The sequence below is a fragment of the Phodopus roborovskii genome, unplaced genomic scaffold (genome assembly GCF_943737965.1).
Source record: "Phodopus roborovskii unplaced genomic scaffold, PHOROB, whole genome shotgun sequence".
In the NCBI taxonomy this organism is placed as follows: domain Eukaryota; kingdom Metazoa; phylum Chordata; class Mammalia; order Rodentia; family Cricetidae; genus Phodopus; species Phodopus roborovskii.
Genome location: NW_026126459.1, coordinates 28,902,051 through 28,927,106, shown reverse-complemented (window position 1 = coordinate 28,927,106; position 25,056 = coordinate 28,902,051). Strand labels below are relative to the sequence as shown.

Below are 25,056 nucleotides of genomic sequence, written 5' to 3'. Positions count from 1 at the left end.
AGGAGTGGCGGGTTGAGAGCTCAGAAGGAAAGCACAGTGAAGGGTTCTGTCTCCTGGCGGGCCCTGCAGGACACAGGGCAGCCCCAGGGTCTGGGCTGGGAGCCTGTGTTCATTGACTGGGATGTGTAGGCCTGCACTCTGATCTTTCGAGTCTCCTTCCTGCGCTTTGATTCTGCTGCTTTGAGAGAAGTCCCTCTCTACAGTCCGGGGAAGGAAAACATTGCGCACCGCAGGCAGGCCGGACGTGGAGGCCAGGAAGGCTGCCTCTGTGACAGGACTTGTATTTACTTAGCTACCTGCATTCCAAAATGTAGCTGGGGGTGGGAGGCTCTTTTTTCCGCTCCAGCTCCCGCTGAGCTTTGCCTAGAGACTGTCTGGCAATCGGGTGGCCAGAGCAAAGCGCTTCCCTCTAGCACCTGCCAATCGGCTCTTTGTGCAAAACATCTCCATGGAGTCCCCTTGGGGTCCACGCACGATCCCCTTCCCAACCCCATCCTTTCTAGGGTTTCAGCTGCAGTAGCACAACCAATACGCACAGCCAAAGCGTCCTCCTGGGAGGGCGGAGGGCACCAGGCGGCCGGAGCTCAGCTCGCCGGACCCGGGTGTCCCGCTGGGAGGGGCGTCCCCAGCGCCTGCGAGCTCCGCCCCCCGGCTGCCTATAAGTAGCAGCCCGGCCCACGGCGCGGCGGCGGCGGCGGCGAGAGCGGTGGCGAGAGCAGGCTCCGGGTCTCCGGCGCCCCGTGGATCCTCCAACCCGCTTCCATAAGGCTTTGACTTTCCAACTTCAGCTACAGTGTTGGCTAAGTTTGGAAAGAAGACAGAAAGAGACCCCAGTGGCAGCTTTGCTGTTTTTTTGTTTGTTTGTTTGTTTTATTTTTCCCTAGTTGTCCTTTGGGGTGTTGTGGCACAAGGCTGTTTGTTGTGCTTTTAGCGGTGCTGACTCCAGTTCCTCTCACTCCTGTGAACAAGCCCCTGGGCAAGAGCAGCTACAGCAACCAACATCAAAACAAGCAAGGGGAGAGCGCCTGGTGTCATGACCAAGGCAAGAGATCAGAGCCGCCAGGAAGGATGCTGTGGTGAGTTGTGTAATCACATGCATCAAGTGGTGGGATTGCAGGTGGAATGGGGACGCAGTTCCATGAGGGTTGACTTCTGTTTTGAAATGAGTCTGAAGAAGAAAGTAAATTCAAAGTTTGAGTAAAAGAGCTTGCATATAGGCAAGGGTAGAGTAAGTTGGGCAGTGTGGAATTTCTTGCACTAAAAAAACAAAAACAACCTCATCAAAGTTGAAGAATGTTGAAACAGGAGTTTCTTCACTGTGCATGAAGTTGGGCGGTTATTGACCAAGAGGTCACTCTGAACCTAAGTCGATGGTATGAAGTAAACTGAATGCATCAATCTTCAGGTGACCTGATAAAAATCACACATAATTATGACCCAAAGCAAATTCTAACCTGAACCCACTGGTGTGATTAAACATGCTTTTAATTTACTCTCTCTGTGCCTTTGTAGGCTCCTTAACAAACTACCTGACCTCAGCAAAATTCCTTCTGTACCTTGGGCACTCTCTCTCCACTTGGGTAAGTAAGCATAGTTGCACAAGTTCTTCTTTACCTTCATTGGAGACAGTTGCATTAAGCGAAATTCTAGTTTCGTCATTCAGTTAAGGAAATAAATTGTTCTTAGACACATGTTTCAACAGAAATGTTTTTTTCCAAAGACATTTCCCATGAGTGTCAGTAGATGTTACTTAATGGTGAAATTCAAATACTTTATAGAGACTGACAACTGTCCAAAACAAGATTGACAAGGACAGGGAAACTTGAATAATTACTAGGGTTGGTAAATTCTAATGCACTCTCCTATACTGGAAAGGTTTTTCATGGCCTTCTTTTTTCACACTTAAACTTATCTGGGTGGTGGAGAGATGTCTCAACAGTTAAGAGCACTGACTATTCTTCCCGAGGACCCGGTTCAATTCCCAGCAACCACATTTAAGTTCATAATTGCCTAGAGCTCCAATTTCAGGGCATCTGGCTCCTTCATAAAAATACATGCCGGTAAAACACCAATGCACATAAAATAAAAATAAATAAACCTTTAAAAAGAAGAAGAGAAACTTATCTGTTTTCTTCTTTTGTTAAAGTCTGACTCCAGCATGCAGTATTATGAAAATAGAATAGAATGACATACTGGCAAATACCAGCATATGTATACCTAACCCAAATCAAATACTGAAATGATAAAAGTGCTGATGTTCAAAGTTGTTATTTGTGGCTACTTGATTTGTGGGTAGTGCAAGCTGTGTTAAAAACCACCACCCAGTGGAAATTAGTGATGGATTTACAATTCTGCCATTGGCTTCCTATGTGGCTTTGGGAGAATCTCAGTGATTCTGTTGGTCTGGATTCCTTTATCAATTCCCCCCACCCCCCAAAAAAAAAAAACACTCAAAAAAGAGCTGCTTGTGTCCAATTGTGTTCAATGGGTGAATTAGAAACTTTAAGGTTAAACAATTGTTTTTACTGCTTAAAAGCTATAACTCTAAACATATTCTGTGCATTGTAAATAAGGAAAAGGAATGTCAAGAGTCTATTTTGAAGTGCTAATCTTTTAACTTGACTTATTTATAAGGCATGACTAGAAACCTCATATAAGGAAGTCTATGCCCTATGTCCTTGGGGAATTATTAAGTTGAGTTGTTAGCTCTCAGAAATTGCAGTCACAGATAACTTCTTAGAGACAATAACTCCTGTGTTTCTGAATGCTTACACAGGGATGACTCTGCAAATATATGTATAAACAAAGTGGAACTAGCTTGAGTTTGTTAGGTGATGGTTATAAGAAAAAAAAAAAAAAAAGACAGCGAAGAACCCTCTGTAAATCGAAACCCATAGTTTGTTCTTCCAATTTAACTCAATAATATTAAGCATTAAAAAGATCAGGGATGGAAGAGTGTCTGGAGTCCTCTGAGAGAACCAGGGTGCCTCTTTTCTAAACACTGATTAACTTCAAGGCTCATGCGACCTTTTTGGTGTCAATCTGGCCAGAAACATGAGAGGAGCTATGAGGGTCCCAGGGCTTTTGTTTTATTTTATTTTTTTTTAATTGAAAAAGACTTGTCAAGAAGATTTAAAGCAAGTTCCTAAAGAAAGGTGGAAGATGCTTCTTCTAATCTTATAGTAAATTAAGGAAATGGAAAAGTCCTTGGGAGAAAGAAAAATGAAAAGTAACAAGTAACAACAGCAATTGAGGGCTTAGAAGGGTTAGTGTTTACTTCTTCCTACAAAGGAGTACAAAAGGGGAATGCTCTAAGTAGGTAGTTTTGCTTTTGTGCATTTTCTCTTGTGATCATGGATGGATGGGTGGGTGGATGGATGGATGGATAGGTGGATGGATGGATGGATGAATGGATTTACTTGCTAACATAGCCGAATTATAATTCCTTAGACATTGGATGTAGGGCATTTGGGCAGAAGGGTCTCTGAGATTAGGTTTGTGTGGATTTGCACTTTTTTTAAATTTCTGACTTCATTTCTACTAATGGATCAATACATTTCATGCTACCATTGAAACACAAAATAGGTAAGAAGTAGATGCTTTTGTTTGGGAGTTTATAATCCAATTTAGTAAGCACTTTAGAGAAGTAACAACAAAAATAGTGTAAAGCTGGGAAAAAGGAGGGGCTAGTTGCTTCTACTTTATACTCTTCCCATTTAAGCCCGGGTGGTCTGCATTCTGCAGGGGCTTACTTCTCCGCTCATAGGGGCCTCTGCCATAATGTAGAGTGCCACCTGCCAGCCCCTCCTGTGTTCCTTTTCTTCACAGCACTTGCTACCACTTGTCCTCTTTGAGGTTTGCCTTCATCTTTGTACAGAATGCCTACAACAAGAAAAATACCCTGTATATTTTGTTCACTGCTGAAGCTGTGATGCCCCCAGGAGCGTTGGGCACGCATCAGAAACCATTCTATAGGCATTTATTAAGTAGATTAATGACTGTGACTACTTATTCTCAGATCTAGCGTGGGTCAATAGGCATGTAAACAAATATCAAAGAGCACATGTCTGGAAGGCAGAAAATAGAAGCATGAAAGAACTGACTGAACACTTAGCCAATATTTACTTAGATGTCTCCAAGTTCTAAATCTTGTGTTCAGTTTTGGTTATAATTGGAAACTCATTCTTTGCACCAAGATTTCTCTACCTCTGCAGTGTCAATGTTTCAGGTCAGGAAATACTTTCTGGTGGACTGATGGATGCCGACAGTATTTCCTTACCCCAAGCTTCCTTCAGACATGAGGGTTGTGTTGCCTCAAAGCATTTTCAAACATTAGCAATTGACCCCTGAAGAAAAGAATGCTTCTTAGTTGAGAACGACTTGTCTGTCATGGTAGCATGAATCAATTTAAATTTTGAATATTTAAGGTTATCTTAGTCTTATTAAAATTTAATAGTGTTTGACTTACCAGTATAATAATTTTCTTCCAACATATGAAATTTATCATGAAGACTTTGTCCAACTTTGGGAAGCTCTCAAGAACTGAAGCTCATTCACACAGGGTCAAATAAGTAAGGAATGTCTGGGAATTTAGTGATGATCATGAAAAAATGTTGTCTTTCTTCAGTGTTAACTCAAAATGTCCAGGTTGGAACTTATAATCTAATCTCATAAAATGTCTATTTTAGATATCTCATATATTAATCTCTGACTACTTTAAAAGTTCCTGTTAAACTTATACCACATTTTATATCAACACATACCTCTCTCTCTCTCTCTCTCTTTTAAAGGCAGGGTCTGCTATGTAGTTCAACCAGACAACCCTCAAACTCACAGAGAGCTACCTGCCTCAGCCTTCTAGGTGCTGGGATAAAAGGTGTGCACCACCACACCCAACTTCCTTGTCTCTTTTCAAAACTTATCTGTATGAAAACATTAAAATAACTGCTTACTTATATAATGATTTCAGCATCTTTGGTCTTATGGAGTCAGAGTTTCCCTTATTGAATTTTTTTCCTTCTGATTGTTCTGCAATTTGATGTTGAAATAGATTTACTTGTGGAATAACACATTGTTTTGAGAGAGAGAGAGAGAGAGAGAGAGGGAGAGAGAGAGAGAGAGAGAGAGAGAGAGCAATGAAAAGCCATCAGAGGCCACAGATGCCTTTCCTCCCATTTCCTAAATTGAAAAGCTGGCTTGTGTCAGCATTTAAGTTAAACTGGTGGTTAGAAACTGTGGTAATAAAGCTTGAATTTTCCATTGTGCTGGAATGAAGTTTTGGCATTAGCACTACTATTCAGTCCACAGCTACTGACTTGAAAAATCATCTGATAAAGCAACATCTTGAGTACAATTGGGTGCATACTAAGAGCATTTCAACTAAACATCTTTCTCTTGTTTAAGGGGGATCGGATGTGGCACTTTGCAGTGTCTGTGTTTCTGGTGGAACTCTATGGAAACAGTCTCCTCTTGACAGCTGTCTATGGGTTGGTGGTGGCAGGCTCTGTTCTGGTCCTGGGAGCCATCATTGGTGACTGGGTAGACAAGAATGCCAGACTTAAAGGTGAGTGCCAGAGCATAACTAAGCCTGTGTTCCCTCTGGAGTAGAGAGAAGAAATCGGTGTGATTGACTCAGAAAGGGACAGGGGTTGGTGGTCACACCTGAAGCTGCTGCAAGACATTGACCTAATAGGTTTTCCTTCTTTTGGCAGTTTGTCAGTTTCAAATGTTAACTATTAACCCTGAGGCCAATTTTTCTGGGAATCATGTTAAACATTAAGAGTTTGCTTAACTATGGCTTCCTCTCTAGCCATGAATTGCACTAAAGGCCCTCTAGTGTGATGTTCCTGGGTACATCTTGAACATCTGTCCTTTGGTTTATTCTGTTACATGTAAAGGTGTGTGTAATGGAATTTTAAAACTAAATATTGATCCAAAGGAGAATAACTATGTCTAGGCCACAGACAGTTGGATTATACGTATTTTAGGGAAGAAGAAGAAATTACAACACATTGTGCATATATTATATTGTACATATATGATAAAGTGACCTTTATTCTAGGGTATCAAGATATATTTTCTTTTATATACAAGAGATTGGAAATAACTAAGCAATTTAGTTCTAGAATATAAGATGTATGTGGGTAATTATTTAAAGCTCAGTTAATGATACAAAGAGCTGGCCATGCCTTCCCAAAGATAGACACTGGGAAAACTTGAAGTTATAGCTAGTTTTGCTCAGTTCAGGGTGACTGCTCCTATATAAAGAGTCAACAGGATTATACCATTCTAGGATTTGGTGTTGCTAGTAAAATGATTCACATGATTTTTCTGTTTTGATAATGAGTACATCAGAGCACATCTAGATAAATTTTCTGTATGCTAGAGAAAACAAAATTCATTTTATAGTTGTACATAAGAATATTATCCATAGGACCCTTAAACCTTAGCATCATTGAGCATTACAACCACATGGTAGGAAAGTGCTAAGTTGGATGGAGAAGATTGGTGTGATAGGAGTCTCCTGTGTCTGCAGTGTAAATGACTCACAAGTCACCCTTCGTGAATGGTGATATCTTCCCTAATATTTACAGAGTGAACTCACCATTTCTTCCTCAGTGCTTATTGAGACCGTGGTACCTCTGTTATTGTACTCAGATGGTTATGGTAATCTGCTCACACATCCTTCCTTCTGGTGTGGTGGCAGTTGGTATTTAATTCTTTGCTATGAAAGTATGCATGCATGCATGCGTAGATGCATGAGTGAATGACTTCTGTGTTGGATTTTATTGCAGACTGCCTTCTGAGTGGAGTGTGTTTTGTCTTAAGCCTTTAATATGCCCTTCAAAGGCCAGGATAAGCTTTACTGTCCTGAATGACAAGATTTGTAATTATAACTTACATATTTCACAATGCTTTCATAGATATTTTATGTGAGGATTATTATGATTCCATAAAATAAGGAAGGTAGATGTTACCCTCCACACTTACGCATAGGCATAAGAAGCATTAAATATCCTGTCCTAGGTGATCTGCCTAGTGAGTGGTAGAGAAACGACTATTGGGTTCTTACTGGCCTTGCTCATCTGTATGAAGGAGAGTCTCTCTCTCTCTCTCTCTCTCTCTCTCTCTCTCTCTACCAGCATATGCATTTTTTTCTTTTTTCTTTCTTTCTTTTTTTTTTTTTTTTTTTTTTTTTTTGGTGATGGAAGATGTAGATCACAATTTCATGGCAATGACAAATAAAATACAAATCAGAAGAAATTTACTATTTATTGCTTTTTGGAAATGCTTGTGTATTTTCAATTTGTTCAGGTTATTTTCTTAGCTCAGGCCTGCCATGTAAGTGAGAGGTCACAGATTCTACAACTTGGTCCTCACCTCTTTGCTAACCTACATGTTTTTGTTTGAGCTGAAGCAGCTAAGGCTTGGAAGACAAATCTTATCCATAGGATAGTTCTGTTTAGGGCATTAAACATTTTAGTGAATAAAATGAGATGTAATACAGTTATGAAAGACTTCTAGTAGAAGAAAGTCATGAACACATTATTTTGTTTGCAGATTTCACAGGTCTGTGGACAGGAGCTGGCTGAGGCAGAACTGACTGTTGGCGGCTCTCCCCTGTCATGCAGTAATGATGCATACGCATCCATGTAGTTCAGCACTGTGTGGATGAACGCGTCGTGCTCCGGCATGCTGCTGCAGTGAACATTTTTCTTTTTCTCCATACAGTGGCTCAGACTTCACTGGTGGTGCAGAACGTCTCCGTCATCCTCTGCGGGATAATCCTGATGATGGTTTTCTTACACAAAAACGAGCTTCTGACCATGTATCATGGATGGGTCCTGGTAAGTTCTCCTTGGGGCTCTTGTTTGTTTGTGGGGCCCTGAGGATGGACCCCAGGACCTTATAAGTACTAAGCATACACTCCACCAATGAGCTGAGCCTCAGCTCCCCAGGATTCTGAGTGGCAGAGAACTGAACACCTAATAGTGGTAAAGGTGTGAATCCTTTATAGTCCAGGAGTGTACCTTTTTATTTTTCTATTGTAACCTTTTCATATTGATTTCCATGTCCACAGGTCATTTTGATTCTCTTTTGATCAAGTTTTAATGAATATTTAACTGTCATATAAATGATTATTGTTATAACTTTTGCATTAAGTATAGACGGTGCAGATCTGAATAATATCATGCCCTTTAATTTCTGACTCTTGGTACTTAACTGTTCCATGTGTAGGAAGTAAAGTTACTTCTTATGAATAAAACTAAAATTTAAAAAACATTAAACTTACATATTAACTCAAGTTTTTTTATTTTTATTTTTCCCCAACTCTTTAGACTGTCTGCTACATCCTGATCATCACGATTGCAAACATTGCAAATCTGGCCAGTACTGCTACTGCAATCACGATCCAAAGGGACTGGATTGTTGTTGTGGCGGGAGAGAACAGAAGCAGATTAGCAGGTGGTTTGGATTACCTTTTCAGCTAAATGAACCCCTGAATCCATGGCCGTAAGTGGGAGGGGAGCCTTTTCACCACTGGTCATCTGGGAAAGCTTTCAGAACACTCCATGGAAAGCACCGGGGTTTCTCTTGTTGCTGCCACAGTTGCCAGACAGTGCAGTGATTTATCTAATTATTCCCAAACTCATTTTAGGATTCTCACTACTCTATCATTCCCTGTAAATCTAGCAACTAGAATATCTCATTTGACCTTTCCCTTTTTTCTTTGTGAATTATGCTGTTTCTGAGTTTCAGTTATGATGGTGTCAATCTGACATAGTATTTTACCCTCATGAATATGGACATTATTACAAGTACTTCAAAGATTGTACCATTGGTACTATGTTTCTTTATACCTAATGGAAACAACACAATTGTAGTAGAGATTCTTGAAGTTAGTTTCTACTTTAAAAAAAAAAAAAATGAAAGCCATTATCTCACATCCTAGAAAATGTAAGGCTTTTGACAAACAATCTTAGTTTATTGGAAGCACAGGCAGGTGACTGAAGAATGAGCAAACAGAGCTCTCAAGACAGCATGCCCCACTACATGAGTCCTGCTAAGGCTCAAGATGGCTGCCTTGCTTGGCATTCTTCTTCACCACAGCGCCCACAGGTTTGAACTGGATTGATAATTACCCAAGGTGAGAGAGGAAGGATACCTAGAGCTACAGATCAGCTGAAGTGACTCTGCAGGTCATTAAGATAACGAGTATCACAAACACATTGCCTAACAATCCCAACAGACAAGAAAACCATTCTTGATGATTAAAGTGGCTTACTCCAGGACACAGAAGGAAAGATTATGGGCTGGGGTTAGCAAGTGGCTCTGTTTGACTAGACCTTGTGGTTAAAAAATAAAAAGGTAGGAAGGAAAAGTCATTGAAAGAGCGCAGAGTCTATGAGAGACCTGGAACAGGCTTGTCCAACCTGCCTGTGGGTAGCCTCATGTCGCTATAAAGGTGGTCCCGTGTATTTGGAGGTGACTGACAATGTCACACTCTACTTTTAAAAAGTTGGACACCCCTTATAGAGAAGAAACAGAATTTGCCTGAATCACCACTTCCTGGTAGTAGTATTACAACCCAGTGAAACCCTGCCAGGATGGGGGTTTGTGTATGAGAGCAGTACAGTGAATGTGCTTTGGGGGAATCTTCCAACCCTCTGCCATTGTTTGTTTATAAAAAAAAAATGAATAATGATTCCACATCTCTTTTTTTGTTATGCCGAAAGACTGTCCCCTTTTTGGTTACCTTTTTCTTTTTAACATTACTTAAGCATGTAAAGTATGTATGTTTTAAAATTCAGAGGATATGAAAGAGTGTATTTTAAAAATAGGTCACAAATATATTTTTCTGACATATCTGAAGGAAAATGTTGGCTTCTAAACTACGTTCTGTCACTTATCTCAATTTATTTACTGTACTCATTTTGACCCTATATAGTTCATTAAATTAAGAAGGTTATTTTAGGGAGCTGGAGAGATGGCGTGGTCCTTAAGAGTGCCGTACTCCTCTTCTGGCAAACCCGAGTTCCTTTCCTAGCACTGAATCAGGAACTCAGCTGCAGATTGTCTGATGCCTCTAGGCTCTGTGGGCGCCTGCCCTTACAAGCATGTGCCTGCACAATACACATCATTTAAAAACAATAGATAATTTAAAAATAATAGAAAGAAAAAAATTTTAAGGTTGTTTTACTCCTTAAAATCACTTTATTAAGGCCAGGTGGTGATGGCTTACACCTTTAATCCCAGCACTCAGGAGGCAGAGGCAGGTGGATTTCTGTGAATCCTAGGCCAACCTGTTACACAGAGAAACCTTGTCACAAATAAGCAAGCAAGCAAGCAAGCAAGCAAGCAAGCAAGCAAGCAAGCAAGCAAGCAAAACAAAAAGCTTTGATAAAAACAAAATACTCAGAATCTTTAAGTGGTCCTAGTACATATACACAACCTAACTCTGTGGATCTGTGGAAAAAATGTTTCAGAACATTTAAAAATATGACTGGCCATTTCTCAGTTGACTCTCTCTTTATAGTGAATGATTGCATAGTAGATGAATCTAGGACAGCCTGTTTCCTAGCCTTGTGGGCTTTCTCCAATTTAAGAAGGGAAATGGAATGTCTACTGATCTGTCAGTCAAATCTTAGTGCCACCCTCCCCCATCTCACCCATACATCCCAAAGTGCAGATTTATAGATCAGTAAAGGAAACCTACAAGTTTTTTTTTTTCCTGATAATTAACCCCAGTGGATATTAATTAAAAACCCTGTTTTGAAGTAGTATACAGAGACATGTTTAGTTCAGAGGGTCAGCAGCTGTCTGACCATGGATTTCATTTCTACTAGAAGCAGAATTTTAAAAGTCAGAAAAAGGAAAAAAAAAAAAAAAAAAAAGAAGAAGAAGAAGAAGAAGAAGAAAAAAAAAAGGACTCTGCTAAAGAAAAATGAATGGAAGAGAAAAGAAGTAGAATGTGTGTATGTGTGTGGAGGGGGGACCCAGATGTTGCTTTGGCTTACTGTGAGGATGTTAGAAGATCAAGTAGGAGACTAGGCTATAAGGCTGTGTGTGTGTGTGTGTGTGTGTGTGTGTGTGTGTGTGTGTCTGTGTCTGTGTCTGTGTGTGTGTATGAATGTATGTTATGAGTTGGCTGATGGCTGTTCCTATTTCCTTATACCAGCATTTATGATTTCAGAGAATTTTAAAGTTGGAAGCTGTACCATTGAGGACAGTTAGATGGAGGGCTCCAGTAAAGGTGTAGCTTTTCACATGCAGACTCTTAACTAATCTATGAACTAAGTTAGATATTTTTCAGTTTAGTATTTTATTGAGACATTCTCTTGTCTATGTAGCCTATGTCCCCTCCTTCCCCAGGTTTTTAAATCCACCCATCTCTCTTTCCCCCTTTGTGGGATGGTCTGTAGTGACAGCTTCTGGGGGTTCCTTGCTAATTATTTTGAAGAGAATCTGATGGTTTGCTTTGATAAAGGATGTCACATAAATGCCATACCTGAGCTCTATTGGTTAAAAGTTGATTTCATGTTTTAGATAGATGAGCCTGCTGGCTCCTATTTGCTCCCTTACGAAACGTATTCTTCTATGTGGTATCATGTAATTGTTATAGTCAAAAAAAAAAAAAATATTTCATGCCATGTTCTGTGCCAAACCAGAATGAGGTAAACACTTAAATATTTGAGTGTTCATATGAAAACAAATGTAAATTCAAAAGCTCATTATGTTTGAACATTCAGATGATTGATTCTCTTCTAGGCTATTACCAATAAAACAATTAGGTCTTCAAAAGTACTGCTTGATTCATTCTGCTCCAGAAAGATAAGAGCTATTTGCTGACACCACCTTTCTCTCAATATAAAAGCAGTATTGCCTTCCTAATTATTATATAAAATATAGAAATTGGGGTCTTGGAAGCTCTGTGAACCCCAAGTTCTGGATCATTTGGGGAGAAAACATTTAATTAAAACATCTGTTGTTGTAATGATGTTTTAAGATACAATTGTTATCTTGAATTACCTGCTTTTTTGGATTCAGATTGCTGAGTTACTTGGGTCAGTTCCTTGTGTCACTGTTGGCATGGGCACTGCAAGCTTGTCAGTGCACAGACAGAAGTTAGGGGAGCCTCTGCAAAGACACTGCTGTACGAGATCCATGAATGCTGCCTTTGCCTTTCAAGTGAAAGGTGAAGAATATCAAAGTTCTCCCATTATCGTATATTCATTGTACAGTCATAGGACTAATCAGAAATCCATTGAAGACTAGAAGGAATGAAGGAAAGAAGAAAGGCAATTTTCCATGAATGTACTCATTAGTCACATATTGATTTTTCCTTGCTAACCCAGATGATTGCTAAGGATCTCCCTCATTAATTTTCACCCTCCTCTGTGCTATAGGGCATGGCAAAGTAGATCATTTTCTTAGCTGCCCTTCCTTCATCTTTGACACTGTTGTACATTCCCAGGGTCAAACTTTAGAAAACCCTGTTACCACTACTAAATCTTTCTCTCATAATCTCAGGCTTTGTGTGTGTGTTACCCTGCCCTTCTCCATCTCCCCTGCTCTCTCCTTCACTTTGGAACAACTCTGCATGACAGCTGGCACGTACAACCCACCAAATCTGCTGCCTTTTTACCACTTAGGATCCTTCCTAGCCTCCCTCTCGTACCCTGTTTAAATTTCAAGGTCAGTCATGATGCCATGCTTACGTCTCAGGGAATAGCCTTGGCTTACTTGGCTCCCTGTCCTTTTGTCGAGGCAACTTAGTAACCCCATTTAAATCCAACTTTTCAAGGTAGAGCAAAACTCAAGAAAACACATGACTTAGCTCAGTGTTCCCGTGAGCATGGAGTTGATCTTGTCATGCTGTCGGATGATCATGCCTTTCCCTGCTGTCTGCCTTTTCCATCCTTCCTGAAGGATTGTTTTGCATTTTCTCCTAAATCCTGCAGAAACTTCACCTTCCTCACCTTGCTGCATTTTTGTGTTTTACTCCTACCTAGCACTTCGCTAGGAGGCGGCATTCACATTGTGCCCTGGAGGGTCACCTGTTGGAAAGATAAGGAAATAGTATCTCCTGGACTTGGTACCACATTCTTGTGAGCCCCTCCCACTCTGCTATCTTTGAGATTCTCGGTGGACCCATCCAGTGCTCCTCTTAGTGCCATGTTTCTTGAGCGCCACCATTGAGTGCCCCTCTTAGTGTTATGTTTCTTGCGCGCCACCATTGAGTGCCCCTCTTAGTGCCATGTTTCTTGCCTGCCACCATTGAGTGCCCCTCTTAGTGTTATGTTTCTTGAGCGCCACCATTGAGTGCCCCTCTTAGTGCCATGTTTCTTGCCTGCCACCATTGAGTGTCCCTCTTAGTGTTATGTTTCTTGAGTGCTACTGTACTTGGCACAGGTGATTTTTCTCCACTGCCCCCCTTTGATTTCTAGGACACAATATTCTTGTTTTATCATTTTGATGAGTTCTACTCATGATTCTGACCTTTAAATGTTGGCATTTCCAACACGTTAGTCACCTGTCTCCTCTCTACACACACCCCCTTTAGATTCCATCTTATTTCATTGTTTTAAAAACTGGCAAACTTCCAAAATTGGCTTATATCTCTTTCTGAATCTTCAACTTCGTTTATGTAGCTGTCTGTCTCAGCAGAGCCTCCTGAATGTTAGTGAGTCTATCTAAATCAACATTTCAAAAGTTAGTTTATGCTAAACATGAAGTTATTCTGAAGTTATCTGTTTCTCGGTAATTAGTAACTCAAGAAAAACAAAAAGAACACTTTGTTGAGTCCTCTGTGACTCCTCTTTCTTATACTCTGTCAGTCATAATCTATTACTGGTCATAATCTATTACCAATACATTATGAGTTAAATCAGTGGTTCTCAACTTGGGGGCATTGTATTTGTTTTACCACATTTGACATGTAAGGTTTACAGTATTTGTATGCTTGTTTATGTACATATGTCTATACATATATGTCATATATAATATCTATTATGTATTGCTTATTGATTTGTTGACTTTTCCTAGAGGAAAACAGGGCAAAACCCTTTTTCCTTACAGCAAATGTTTTGGTCATGGAATGCCTTTACAACTTACTCTTTCAGGAATCTACACTCTTGGTGTTTAGCTTTCTATTACATAAATGGTCAGGGTCTCTTTGACAGGTTTGAGCTCTCATTCACCAGCCTCTTGTACCTGTCTCTGTAGATATGAATGCTACCATCAGAAGGATCGACCAGCTAACCAACATCTTGGCCCCCATGGCTGTTGGCCAGATTATGACATTTGGTTCCCCAGTCATTGGCTGTGGTTTCATTTCGGGATGGAATTTGGTGTCCATGTGTGTGGAATACTTTTTGCTCTGGAAGGTTTACCAGAAAACCCCTGCTCTGGCTGTGAAAGCTGCTCTCAAAGTAGAGGAGGCGGAACTGAAGCAACTGAACTTACCTAAAGGTAACTGACCACAGCCATCAGCTCTCCATCCTAAATTCAGACTGGACGCTAGTTTAGATTTCAGACTTGGTTTCCAGGGAAGGCCTGGATGAATTGGATATGCCATCTTTTGAGATTCTGGGAAGAAGTGGGAGTACAATTTTTAAAGAGACATAGGCTTAGGTCCCTGGCCTCTTCTCTTGTTGTGGGCACAGAGGAACAACTGATTGAGGATGACTGGGAAACCAGAAAATGGGCATTCCTTAGCATCTCTGAGGGGAATAACAGTCATTTGGAGAACAGTGAGAGGGGTGAAGAGATAGACAGGATTTTCCCAGGAGAAACAGAGGCTGGTTTTCTGGTAGATGAAATCTTACTGAGCTCTAAAAAGAAGGTACTGTATTTCCCAACATAATTTCTGCACTTTATCTGATATGTTTTCCTGCTATTTGCTTTAGTGAGAGTGTAATCTCTGAAAGAAAGACAGACTTAAAAGGAGACCAACTGTATTTTTAAAGCAAACCTGGTACTTGGGAATTATTCTACGGCTGTAATTCTTAAATGAGCAGTAAGAGGAAAGTGTATTCACAAGGTAGTAGTCAAGGAGATCCACTCAGGAGGGGAATGAGAAAATCAAGAATAATTGGCTTTTACTTCCCATGTTCTTCCCCGAAAATAACCGTGTATCTTATTAACAGATACTGAGCCAAAATCTCTGGAGGGAACTCATCTCATGGGTGAGAAAGACTCCAACATCCGTGAACTTGAACGTGAGCAAGAGCCTACGTGTGCCTCCCAGATCACCGAGCCCTTCCGCACCTTTCGAGATGGGTGGGTCTCCTACTATAACCAGCCGGTGTTTCTGGCTGGCATGGGTCTGGCTTTCCTTTATATGACAGTCCTGGGCTTTGATTGCATCACCACAGGGTACGCCTACACTCAGGGGCTAAGTGGCTCTGTCCTCAGTTTTTTGATGGGAGCATCCGCAGTAACTGGAATAACGGGAACTGTGGCTTTCACTTGGCTGCGTCAGAAATGCGGCCTTGTAAGGACTGGACTGTTCTCAGGACTTGCTCAGCTTTCCTGTTTGATCTTGTGTGTGATCTCCGTGTTCATGCCTGGAAGCCCCTTGGACCTATCTGTTTCTCCATTTGAAGACATCCGTTCTAGGTTTTTGCAGGTGAAAACAGTGTCCCTAACTACCAAAGCACCTGAGACCGTCTTTACATCTGAAATGCCTATGTCCAACATGTCTAATATTAATACTGTCCAGGAGATGAGTACGAAATCCACGCCCATAATCTCTGTCAGCCTGCTCTTCGCGGGTGTCATTGCTGCTAGAATCGGTAAGAGCTCTCTTTCTGTATAGTAAAAAACTAAATCATTTTGGAATGCTAGTACAGAGAACTCAACAATAAATTATCCGAAATACTTAAATGGATGTTAGTTTAAGCAAAACCCACAGTTTACATATAGGATCTACTTATTAAACATGAAATTTTTACTTAATATTTTAAATAATATGTACATGTATGTATATAAAGGGTTTAGGTTTTTTCCTAAAGTGTGTGTGTGTGTGTGTGTGTGTGTGTGTGAGTGTGTGTGTGGTGTGTTATAGGGGATCAAACCCAGGACCTTCTGTGTGCTGGGGAAGTGCCTTAAATTATTCCTCCTTTGAAGACATTGTGGTTGTAAGAAACACCCTTCAAAAGTCCTCTCTAGCTGATATGCATTTACTACATCTTGTTACACAAATGAGTTTTATACTTCTGCCCGGAAACATAATGTAAAGGCATCTTACAGAGCAGACTAAGTAATCATTAATGGAGTGCTTGCTGGTGAATGGCCTCAGAATCCATTCATTCTTGAAACGAAACCATATTTATCTTGTGATACAGGGCAATTCATTTATTTATCAGAGACATTAATACTCAGGCAAGACAGCTTTATTGGGAGCCTTGGACTACTCTAATAGCAATAGAAGAATGGTTTAAAGTTTCTGTGCTCTTTAGCCATGGCAGCATAATAGATCACTTTAAACTTTAGTAATGCTTTAATTTATAGGTTCTGTACCCCTGATGCCACTTTACTTTGTAATCTGTATAATCATACTAAAAGGACTGAGAAGCTTGTAGCTTAGATTTATTATGTCTGATGACTGTAAAAATAATTTCTGGAAAGTATTAATAATCCAATGCATGCTAATAAATTATCTAAGGCAAAGTGTGATTAATATTTTCTATATATGGGTAATTCAAAGGTTATAGAGCTCCAATGTGTTTTGCATATATTAAGACACCTAAATAATGAAAGCTATATAAGCTAAATTACACATTGAAATTTAACCTTGTTAATATCCTTTACCATATAGGTCTTTGGTCCTTTGATTTAACTGTGACACAGTTGCTGCAAGAAAATGTAATTGAATCTGAAAGAGGCATTATCAACGGTGTGCAGAACTCCATGAACTACCTTCTCGACCTTCTGCATTTCATCATGGTCATCCTGGCCCCCAATCCTGAAGCTTTTGGCTTGCTCGTATTGATTTCAGTGTCCTTTGTGGCAATGGGCCATCTTATGTATTTCCGATTTGCCCAGAAGACTCTGGGCAACCAACTTTTTGTTTGTGGTCCCGATGAAAAAGAAGTTACAGATGAAAATCAACCTAATACATCTGTTGTGTAAAATAGTTTCACTGTGGCCCCTGTTACTAGATTGTAGAGAGCATCTGTGCTTATTCTGTACTGCAGAATTCCAATAAATGCCTGCATATTTCTCTGATTTTTACCACAGCTGTGCCTTGAGAGCTAAGAGCACTAACTAACCTAAGTCAGCAAAAGATGGGCTTGTTATTTATCCTTACATTTAAACATGGGAGAAAAAGGAACAGGGGAAGGAAATGTCAGTGTACATGTGGAGAGTGTATACGGGTAAAACGAAGTTCCCTTACTTTTATGAGTATGATATGAAACTTTACAAAGAGTGGCTATCAGGTGAGTTAAGTTATTCCTTAGCAGATACTTATTTTATCCCCAATATTCAGATAAATCAATTCACCCTAAGACTCACTCAAAAAAGTATGGCCAGTTTCCTTTATTTAGATCAGTAGTATTCTCTGTTATGTTATAGAATCAGGTTTTTCTCCATGTATGAAGATTATAGTCTGATAACCAGTATTATCCTTATTAAGCCCATTGAACTTAGGGAATTTATCCTATGTGGAGAATAAAATACATAACCAGAATTGTCCAAAAAGGTTTATGGCTTAACCTTTACATTTTCGGCTATCAGATAGGGCAAAATATTACAGCATACATGTGAGTGGCTGTTCATAGAGTCACTCTGAAAAGCTGAAGGCATGCATAAGCAAAGCTGTCGACGCCTAGTGCAGTGCAGAAGGACTTAAAGTATCTTAGTGTCGCTGTAGAAGCTGGAAGTTAGTTAAGCACGCACCTAAACAAGGAGGCCCTCATGTAACCAGAGTCGTTGTCACCAGCAATCACTATCTAAGCATATGAGATAGCTGCCCTCAAGCCTGGAAAGTTACATGTAGAAAAGCAGCCCACACTTGGAAAGGACTCTTTTAACGAGTTCCTGTAGAACGTTTTACTTTTATTGACTTGGACCTAGGTGTTCGTTATCTCTGCATTATTCTACAACAAAGATAGTCACAAAAGTTTCCCTTTCAATATCTCTGAAAAGAATAAAAGGAAAAACTGTTTGTATATATTTTTTTAAAAACTGTTTTGCAAGTTATTTTGTAACATGCCAGTATCAACATGGGACACTGCCTTAACTTTGGATGCACTTTCATGGAGACTGCAATACGTTGCTATGAGCACTTTCTTTGTCCTTGAGTTTAATCTCTTCCTTCATCTTTCTACAGTATGACATAATGATTTACTATGTTGTAAAATCTTCATAAATATTTCTATATAAAATGTTTTAAAAATCTTAATTTCTCTTTACTGAGTTGTGTTCTCTAATGTTTTCTTTAATTATTTAAAAAACTAGCATATAAAGTATTTGGTATCATTATGGCCTTTTGGACATGTGTTGTGGTCAGTTTCTCCTCTCCTCTCCCTCCCCTACCCCTGACCTCCTCCTTCCCACCTTCAGTGACTTGTGTTTCTACGTACTTTGACTCCCTTCACATCTTCCTTACCGCTTGGCCGTGCCTTGTCTTTCTAAGCTTTACTTGTATCTAGACTCACATATACATGTGCTCATTGCAGTTAGGACCAGCAAGTCCTAACTTGCTTGTTTTTTGTCTTTCTGAGTTTGAGTCACTTAAAATTAAATTTTCCAAATCCATCTATTTTCCTGAAATTGTCAAATTTTTATTTCTCTTTCTAGCTGAATAAGAATCTGATGTGTGTATATGCCACATTTTCATTATCCAGTCATCTGTTCATGGACATGTAGGCTATTTCCACTTCCTTCTTGTTGTGAAGAGAGCAGAAACTAATGTGGATGTGTAGTTATCTATGGTAGGATTTGGAGTCCTTGGGGATATGCCCTGTAGTGCTATAGCTGACTCATGTGGCAGTTCTGTGCTGAATTTTTAAGAAGTCACCATAATGATTTACATAATGGCTACATTAAATTGCACTCCTACCAACAGTGGTAAGGGTCCCTTTCCCCACATCCTTGCCAGCATTTTCTATCAGATTTCTTTTGATGGCCATTCTGATGGGTGAGGTGGTATCTCAAGACAGATATACTCTTCACTTCCCTGATGACTTCAGATGTTGAACACATTCTGAAATTCTTGTTAACAATTTATGTTTCTTCTTTGGGAGTGTTATTCACTGGCCCATTCCTCAATCAGCCTTTTAGAGGTTGTGTGTTTAAATTTTACATCTCTTTGTAAACTGTTGAGTATCAGCCCTTTGGCTGAAGTTTGGTTGTTCTGTACAGTCTGCCCCACTGATAATTTCTTTTGCTGTGTAGAGACTTTTAACTTCATGTAGCCCTACATGTTGATTCCTCAAGCTGTGTTGGACAGTGTGTTATTCTCTATAAAGGGCTACAATTTTGTAGCCCATGTTATTCATTAATGATAGCCAGGATTGTAGATGGAGGTTTCTGTTCCATGATGTTCCACTGTCGCTTCAGCCCCAAATAAACATATAGATGCTATATTAACTATAAACTGTTTGGTCAATGGCTTGGGCTTCTTATTGGCTAGCTCTGTCTTAATTATTAACCCATTTCTGTTAATCTAAGTATTGCACATGATCTTGGCTTACCAGAGAATGTCTAGACCTGTTTCTTCTTTGGCAGCTACATGGCATCCCTTAGTAGCGTCTCCCTCTGCCTACCTTTACCAGAATTCTCTTTGTCTCCTAGCCCTGCCTATCTTCCTGCTTCTATTGGCCAAACAATGTTTTATTCATCAACCAATAAGAGAAACATATACAGAAGAACATCCCCCATCACTGGATGAAAGAGCAGTAAACATGGAGCCCCATGCACATTCTTTGACTTTAAATCAATCATACCAAGTTCTCAACTTCTATTTTCCCTTCTGTAACTTGGAGGTGATACTATGTAATACTATAAAAAAACAAAACAAAACAAAAACAGTCCTACATATCGCAGTACTTCCCTGATTGAACACATGAGGCCATATGGATCAGTTGAGGATGGTAGCATTACAAGAGATTGGACCCAAGTAACACATGAGACATCTGGTACTCTGTGACTAGACTCACACTGAGAAAACACTTAAAGCAGTCTTTATTGAAGATGTGATGTAGGCCCCAAGCCTACAGGCATGGTGAATGTGAGTTTGCAGGTGTAGTAGCTAAAGATCACTTTTGTCCTAAAGTTGAGAGCTTCTGGCATTACTCTGGAGCTACAGATATGGAGTTTGCACAGCCATCAGATGCCAACTCTGCCAGGCTTGGCTGCAGTCTTGCACACAGGCCCTCTGCTCCTCCCACAGAGGTCAAGCTGTGGTTAGATATCTACTCTGAGTGTTCACAGCCATAACTGAAGGTCTGTGACCTTGTGCAATGAATAGAAGAACCATCTGGGCAGGAAAAGATCCCGGCTCTTGATATGGGCACTTTGCCAAATGCTGGACCCATAAGGAGAGTCCCTGTGGAAGAGGAAGGAGTTTGGAGTCCTGAGGTAATAGACATTTCACATGTGCTTGCTTATCTTAGCAGGCTACTGTGCTGAGCAGGAAGAGGAGGAAAATGAGGGGAATCGTGGCTGCAGCCTTTAAGAGCTTTTGCTATTTACTGCCTGAGGGTTTAGAATTAGGTCAGGGATGGAAGACTGGGAGGAGAAAGGGACCCTGCCTCCAGGTGTTTCTGAACAGAGAAATAGCTCCAAATCCTTCTGTGTCAGTGGGACAGTATAGCACAGTGAATTAGAAGAAGGGAAATACTCTTTTCTTGTGGACATAATTGCATTTAAAAAGAATTCCTCATTTGGGACCCACTTGAAAACACATTCGTCATGTTTGTTTGTTTCATGTTTTTTTCGTTCCCTGTAGGCTCTTTAAGCTGCTTCCTCCAGCACAAACTACTTTAGTTATATATTAAGCACAATGTAGAAGGCTTTGCTTTTTTGTCCTTTGTTAATTTAAATTACTTGCATAAAACAATGGTGTTTGTTGAAACGATTTCAGGCATATAGATAGCAGGGTCCTGTCTACGACTCCTCCCTCTTTCCTGCCTCCCTTCCCTCCCTTGGACCCTTTTCCCCTTCTCATGCACTTACATATCTTCCCTTTTTTGTCCCTCTAGATTCAGAAAAGGAGGGGAGAAATGGAATTATTTTTCTAATCTGTCTTGTTTCGGTTAATTTTCAAAGAACTATTCCAACCTCCATTCTCCCATCTTTTCCCCTACCTCTCCTCCAGCTCCCAGTAACAAACTTAACAAGTTGGTTTTCAATATCCTTTACCCTTTGTGCAGGTAAAAAGTTACTTTCCAGTACATTACAAGAAAGAGACAGGGCAAAAGGAATTCTGAAGGTACCCACACCCAAGGCCTGTTATTAGGGAATTAGGTGTGGTCTCGGCTCTCAAGCAAGTGTATGTGACCCACTTGCCATGTGACTTGAACCTGTGTTGGCACAACCTGGAATTCTTAAATATTGACAATTAATCTGAAAACACACACACACACCTAAACAAACAACAAAATGCATGGGCCACCACGGGCTGACTTTTTTTTTTTAAATTAGCATTCTCTAATGATATGATTTGTGAATAAGAGGATGTATTTTTATAAAGCTAGGGATTGTGAGAAGAAATTTATATAAGAACCATAAAGTCAGGAGAACCAGGAAAAACCTGGCAAACATTTGTGATGAAAATTTCAAACTATTAAACTTATTTACTGTAACACATTAAAAGTATCAGATAATCTTATATTTATAATCTATCATATTTATGTCAAAAATTCTGGCATCTCATTTATTTCATGTGTTGCTAGTACTATTTGGTTAAACAATGGTGTTTAAAAATGACGTTGAAAGTTTGGTTGAATTTTAAAGATAATACAATCCACTTTGAAAAGGACAAAACAGTGCAGTTTGAGTGAAAATGTTCACTTCCCATCCCATTTTCTGAGTCCTTAGAAGTAACCACTGTAAACAGTTTGCTCATTCTTATAATTTCTTTTCAGTGAAGTTAAAGAGATATGCTGGGAAGTAGCGGTGCACTCCCTTAATCCCAGCACTCAGAAGGCAGAGTTAGGTGGATCTCTGTGAGTTCCAGGACAGTATGGTCTATAGAATGAGTTCCACGACAGCCAAGGCTACACAGAGAAACCCTGTCTCTAAAGACAAAACAAAAAAGCAAAACAAACAAACAAAAAACCAACAAAACCAAAAAAAAAAAAAAAAAAAAAAACAAAACAAGAAGAGAGAGATACTTTCTGTTGCATCACCATAGTTTGTTTGTCAAGACTTTTTTTTTATACTGAATGATCTGTGGATATTTTCCAAGTTCTAAGGAAGATAGAAAGTCATATTCACATAGACTGTTAGCATATTCATCAAATATTTAAAAGATATATAACATGGATAAATAAGTAAGTATACAAATTGCCTAATATATTTTTCCATGATGAAGAAATAAATTTGGGGAGGGGGCTGTAGAGGTGATTGAGCAGTGATAAACACTTGCTGTTCTTTCAGAGGACCCTGGCTCACTCCCCAGCACTTCATCAGTGACCCAACTGACAGTAGCTCCAGTTCCATAGATCCAACTCAGTCTTGGCCTCTGAGAGCATGTGCACACATGTGATGCAATACAGACACACACATACACATGTGATGCACATACAGATACACACATACACATGTGATGCATATACAGACACACACATACACATGTGATGCACATACAGACACACGTATACACATGAATAAAAACATAAAAAATTTTAAAAGGAAATAAATTTAGTCTAAGATTGCAGCTAAAACCAAAAAGTAAACTGAAAATTCCAAACAAATTAATACAACAGCAACAAAATAAACCCCTGAGTTTTACCTTTTTCCTCAAATTAATTCTTCCTTCAAATGCTCAGTAACTCCAGCTCAGTGTAACAGGTTTTCCATGATGGTATCTTTCTTCCTTTGATCAACCCTTCATAGTCATCTTCGCTATCAGGATATTTTTGTTGTACAAGATGGTGGCTCATAGATAGAGTGGAATCTTAGAATCTTGTGGCAAGACGTCACATTAACCTGAGAGGTCTGACTGCTCATATTCCTCACACTTTAAAAACAAATGACCTTTTCCTTATATAGAGACTTGCTCACATTTTCCAGGTTTACAAGGGTACAATTATTTTTATCTAAGGAATAGACAAATGGAATACCAAAGCACAGGTGAGTTCTTTTGTTCTTGACCTTGTGCAAGTTAGATTTTCTATCTGAACATTTTCCTTTCTGTGTTTCACTAGAAGAATGCACTGCCAGGTTCTTAGAATAACTATGTTCCAAATTATCTGAGATGGTCACTGTCCTTACTTCATATGTACATGAACTAATAGAACTAATTTTCAAAGTCCTATAATAAATGACCTAGGTTATATTATGGTTTAGGTCCTATTATATTCTAGAAAGAATAGTTGTGCCATGACAGATTTAATTTTTTATTTAGCATTGTGTATTTGTCAAATGGCTGCAAATTTTCTCATTTAATTCACAGTATTAGAACAGAAAGGGTTAATATTAAAACATCAATTACTTGTCTGTATTATTCACTCAATCCTCCCCCCTCCACAACTCAATGAAAAGTATCTCAAATGTATTGCACAGATGAGAAAGACTGACTTGCAAAGTAAAGACTGTGCTAGTACATAGCAGGTACAAAGCAGAACAGAATCCCAAAACATTTCTCTCTGTGCCACTCAAAGCCTCATGTAGGCTTTGTCTAATGGGAAAAGCCAGAGAATCCCTCGTGTTCTTGAGAGGCCCATTTATATCAGAGGCATCTTATATGTGAAGTGGCAAAAGTCTTTCAATTAGCTGAAGGTGAGGATTTCTAACTGTGCTTCCAGGGGGCTGGGTTTTCCTTTATTTGTGGCTGTCTTGACTGTTATAAACATCTGGGTTTGTGCTTGTGCAGCTCTCCAAGTATGCTGAGGTATTTCTAACATCTGTGTGAGTGGCAGGGATAGCTGTGTATGCAAATTTAAGCCTTTCCAATAGCTAGCTTTGTATTCTTGGGCCTGAGCTTCTGTTCCATTTGCACAATGGGATGTTGACATCTGCCTCAATGGGGGTCAGCACTTTTAGTCCAGAAGATCCTTTAAATGTTTCTTAAATTCATAAGTTAGGATTAAGAATATTCTTTGTTCCAACACAATCTACTGTCCTCTGCTTGGCTTCATGCTGTACTCCATATTTGAAAACAGATAAAGGAATGCTGGTCTATAAACCTAGTAAGGCATATGTCACAGTCTACAGCATGGCTTGGATTACAGCTCAGGGGAGAAGGCAGAAATGTTCTGTTATCCAAAACAACTGATCCTATCCACCCAAGCAGAGCATATGCACAATGTCACTGATAGGGCAACATTTGCAAATAGATGATAGAGAAATGAAGATTTGTTCTGGAGACCCCACACCCCAGTAAGGCTAAGGGCCTCTAGAGAATGGCCTGTTTTGAGTCCCAGTGAAGGTCTGACTACCTTTGTGACCCAGCGCTTACCCAGTAACATGTGTTGCCCACTTACACACAATCCCTGCCCTCTCTCAAAGGATTACAGTTAAGAAAATACAACCTCCTCAGCAGCAGAAGAAATTTGTATGAGCTACTTAAATTATTATTAGCCTAGTCTCCCTCTTATAAATATGAACATAAATATGATAATCAAAGATGATGAGAAATCTTAGAAAAGTAAGGGACAGATAGCAGATGCAAAAAGGAAATAACTGCACAAAGAAGACTGATAATTCATGAAGGAAAATACTATTTTTTCTTTTCTTACTTTTAGAGTTGTAGTTAGTGTATTCAGAGACCAAAGAAGAAATGTTACCTATAAATCAATCAAAAGCCTTTATGCAAAAACTCCAGAATTTTAATAAGATGAAGAAACTAAAGACTTTATAGAACAAGGACAGAATGTGCTA

General features: G+C 39.6%; 1 protein-coding gene across 1 annotated transcript; it reads left to right on the top strand.

Moving 5' to 3' along the window:
- The first annotated feature begins 884 nt into the window (after positions 1 to 884).
- On the top strand, positions 885 to 17,232 carry Slc40a1 (solute carrier family 40 member 1). Its single transcript, XM_051190118.1, has 8 exons — positions 885 to 1,076; positions 1,513 to 1,580; positions 5,404 to 5,563; positions 7,732 to 7,847; positions 8,340 to 8,466; positions 14,227 to 14,472; positions 15,150 to 15,797; positions 16,823 to 17,232. The coding sequence occupies exons 1-8, from the start codon at positions 1,034 to 1,036 to the stop codon at positions 17,134 to 17,136; spliced, it is 1,722 nt and encodes a 573-aa protein (XP_051046075.1). The 5' UTR covers positions 885 to 1,033; the 3' UTR covers positions 17,137 to 17,232.
- Positions 17,233 to 25,056: the final 7,824 nt, after the last annotated feature.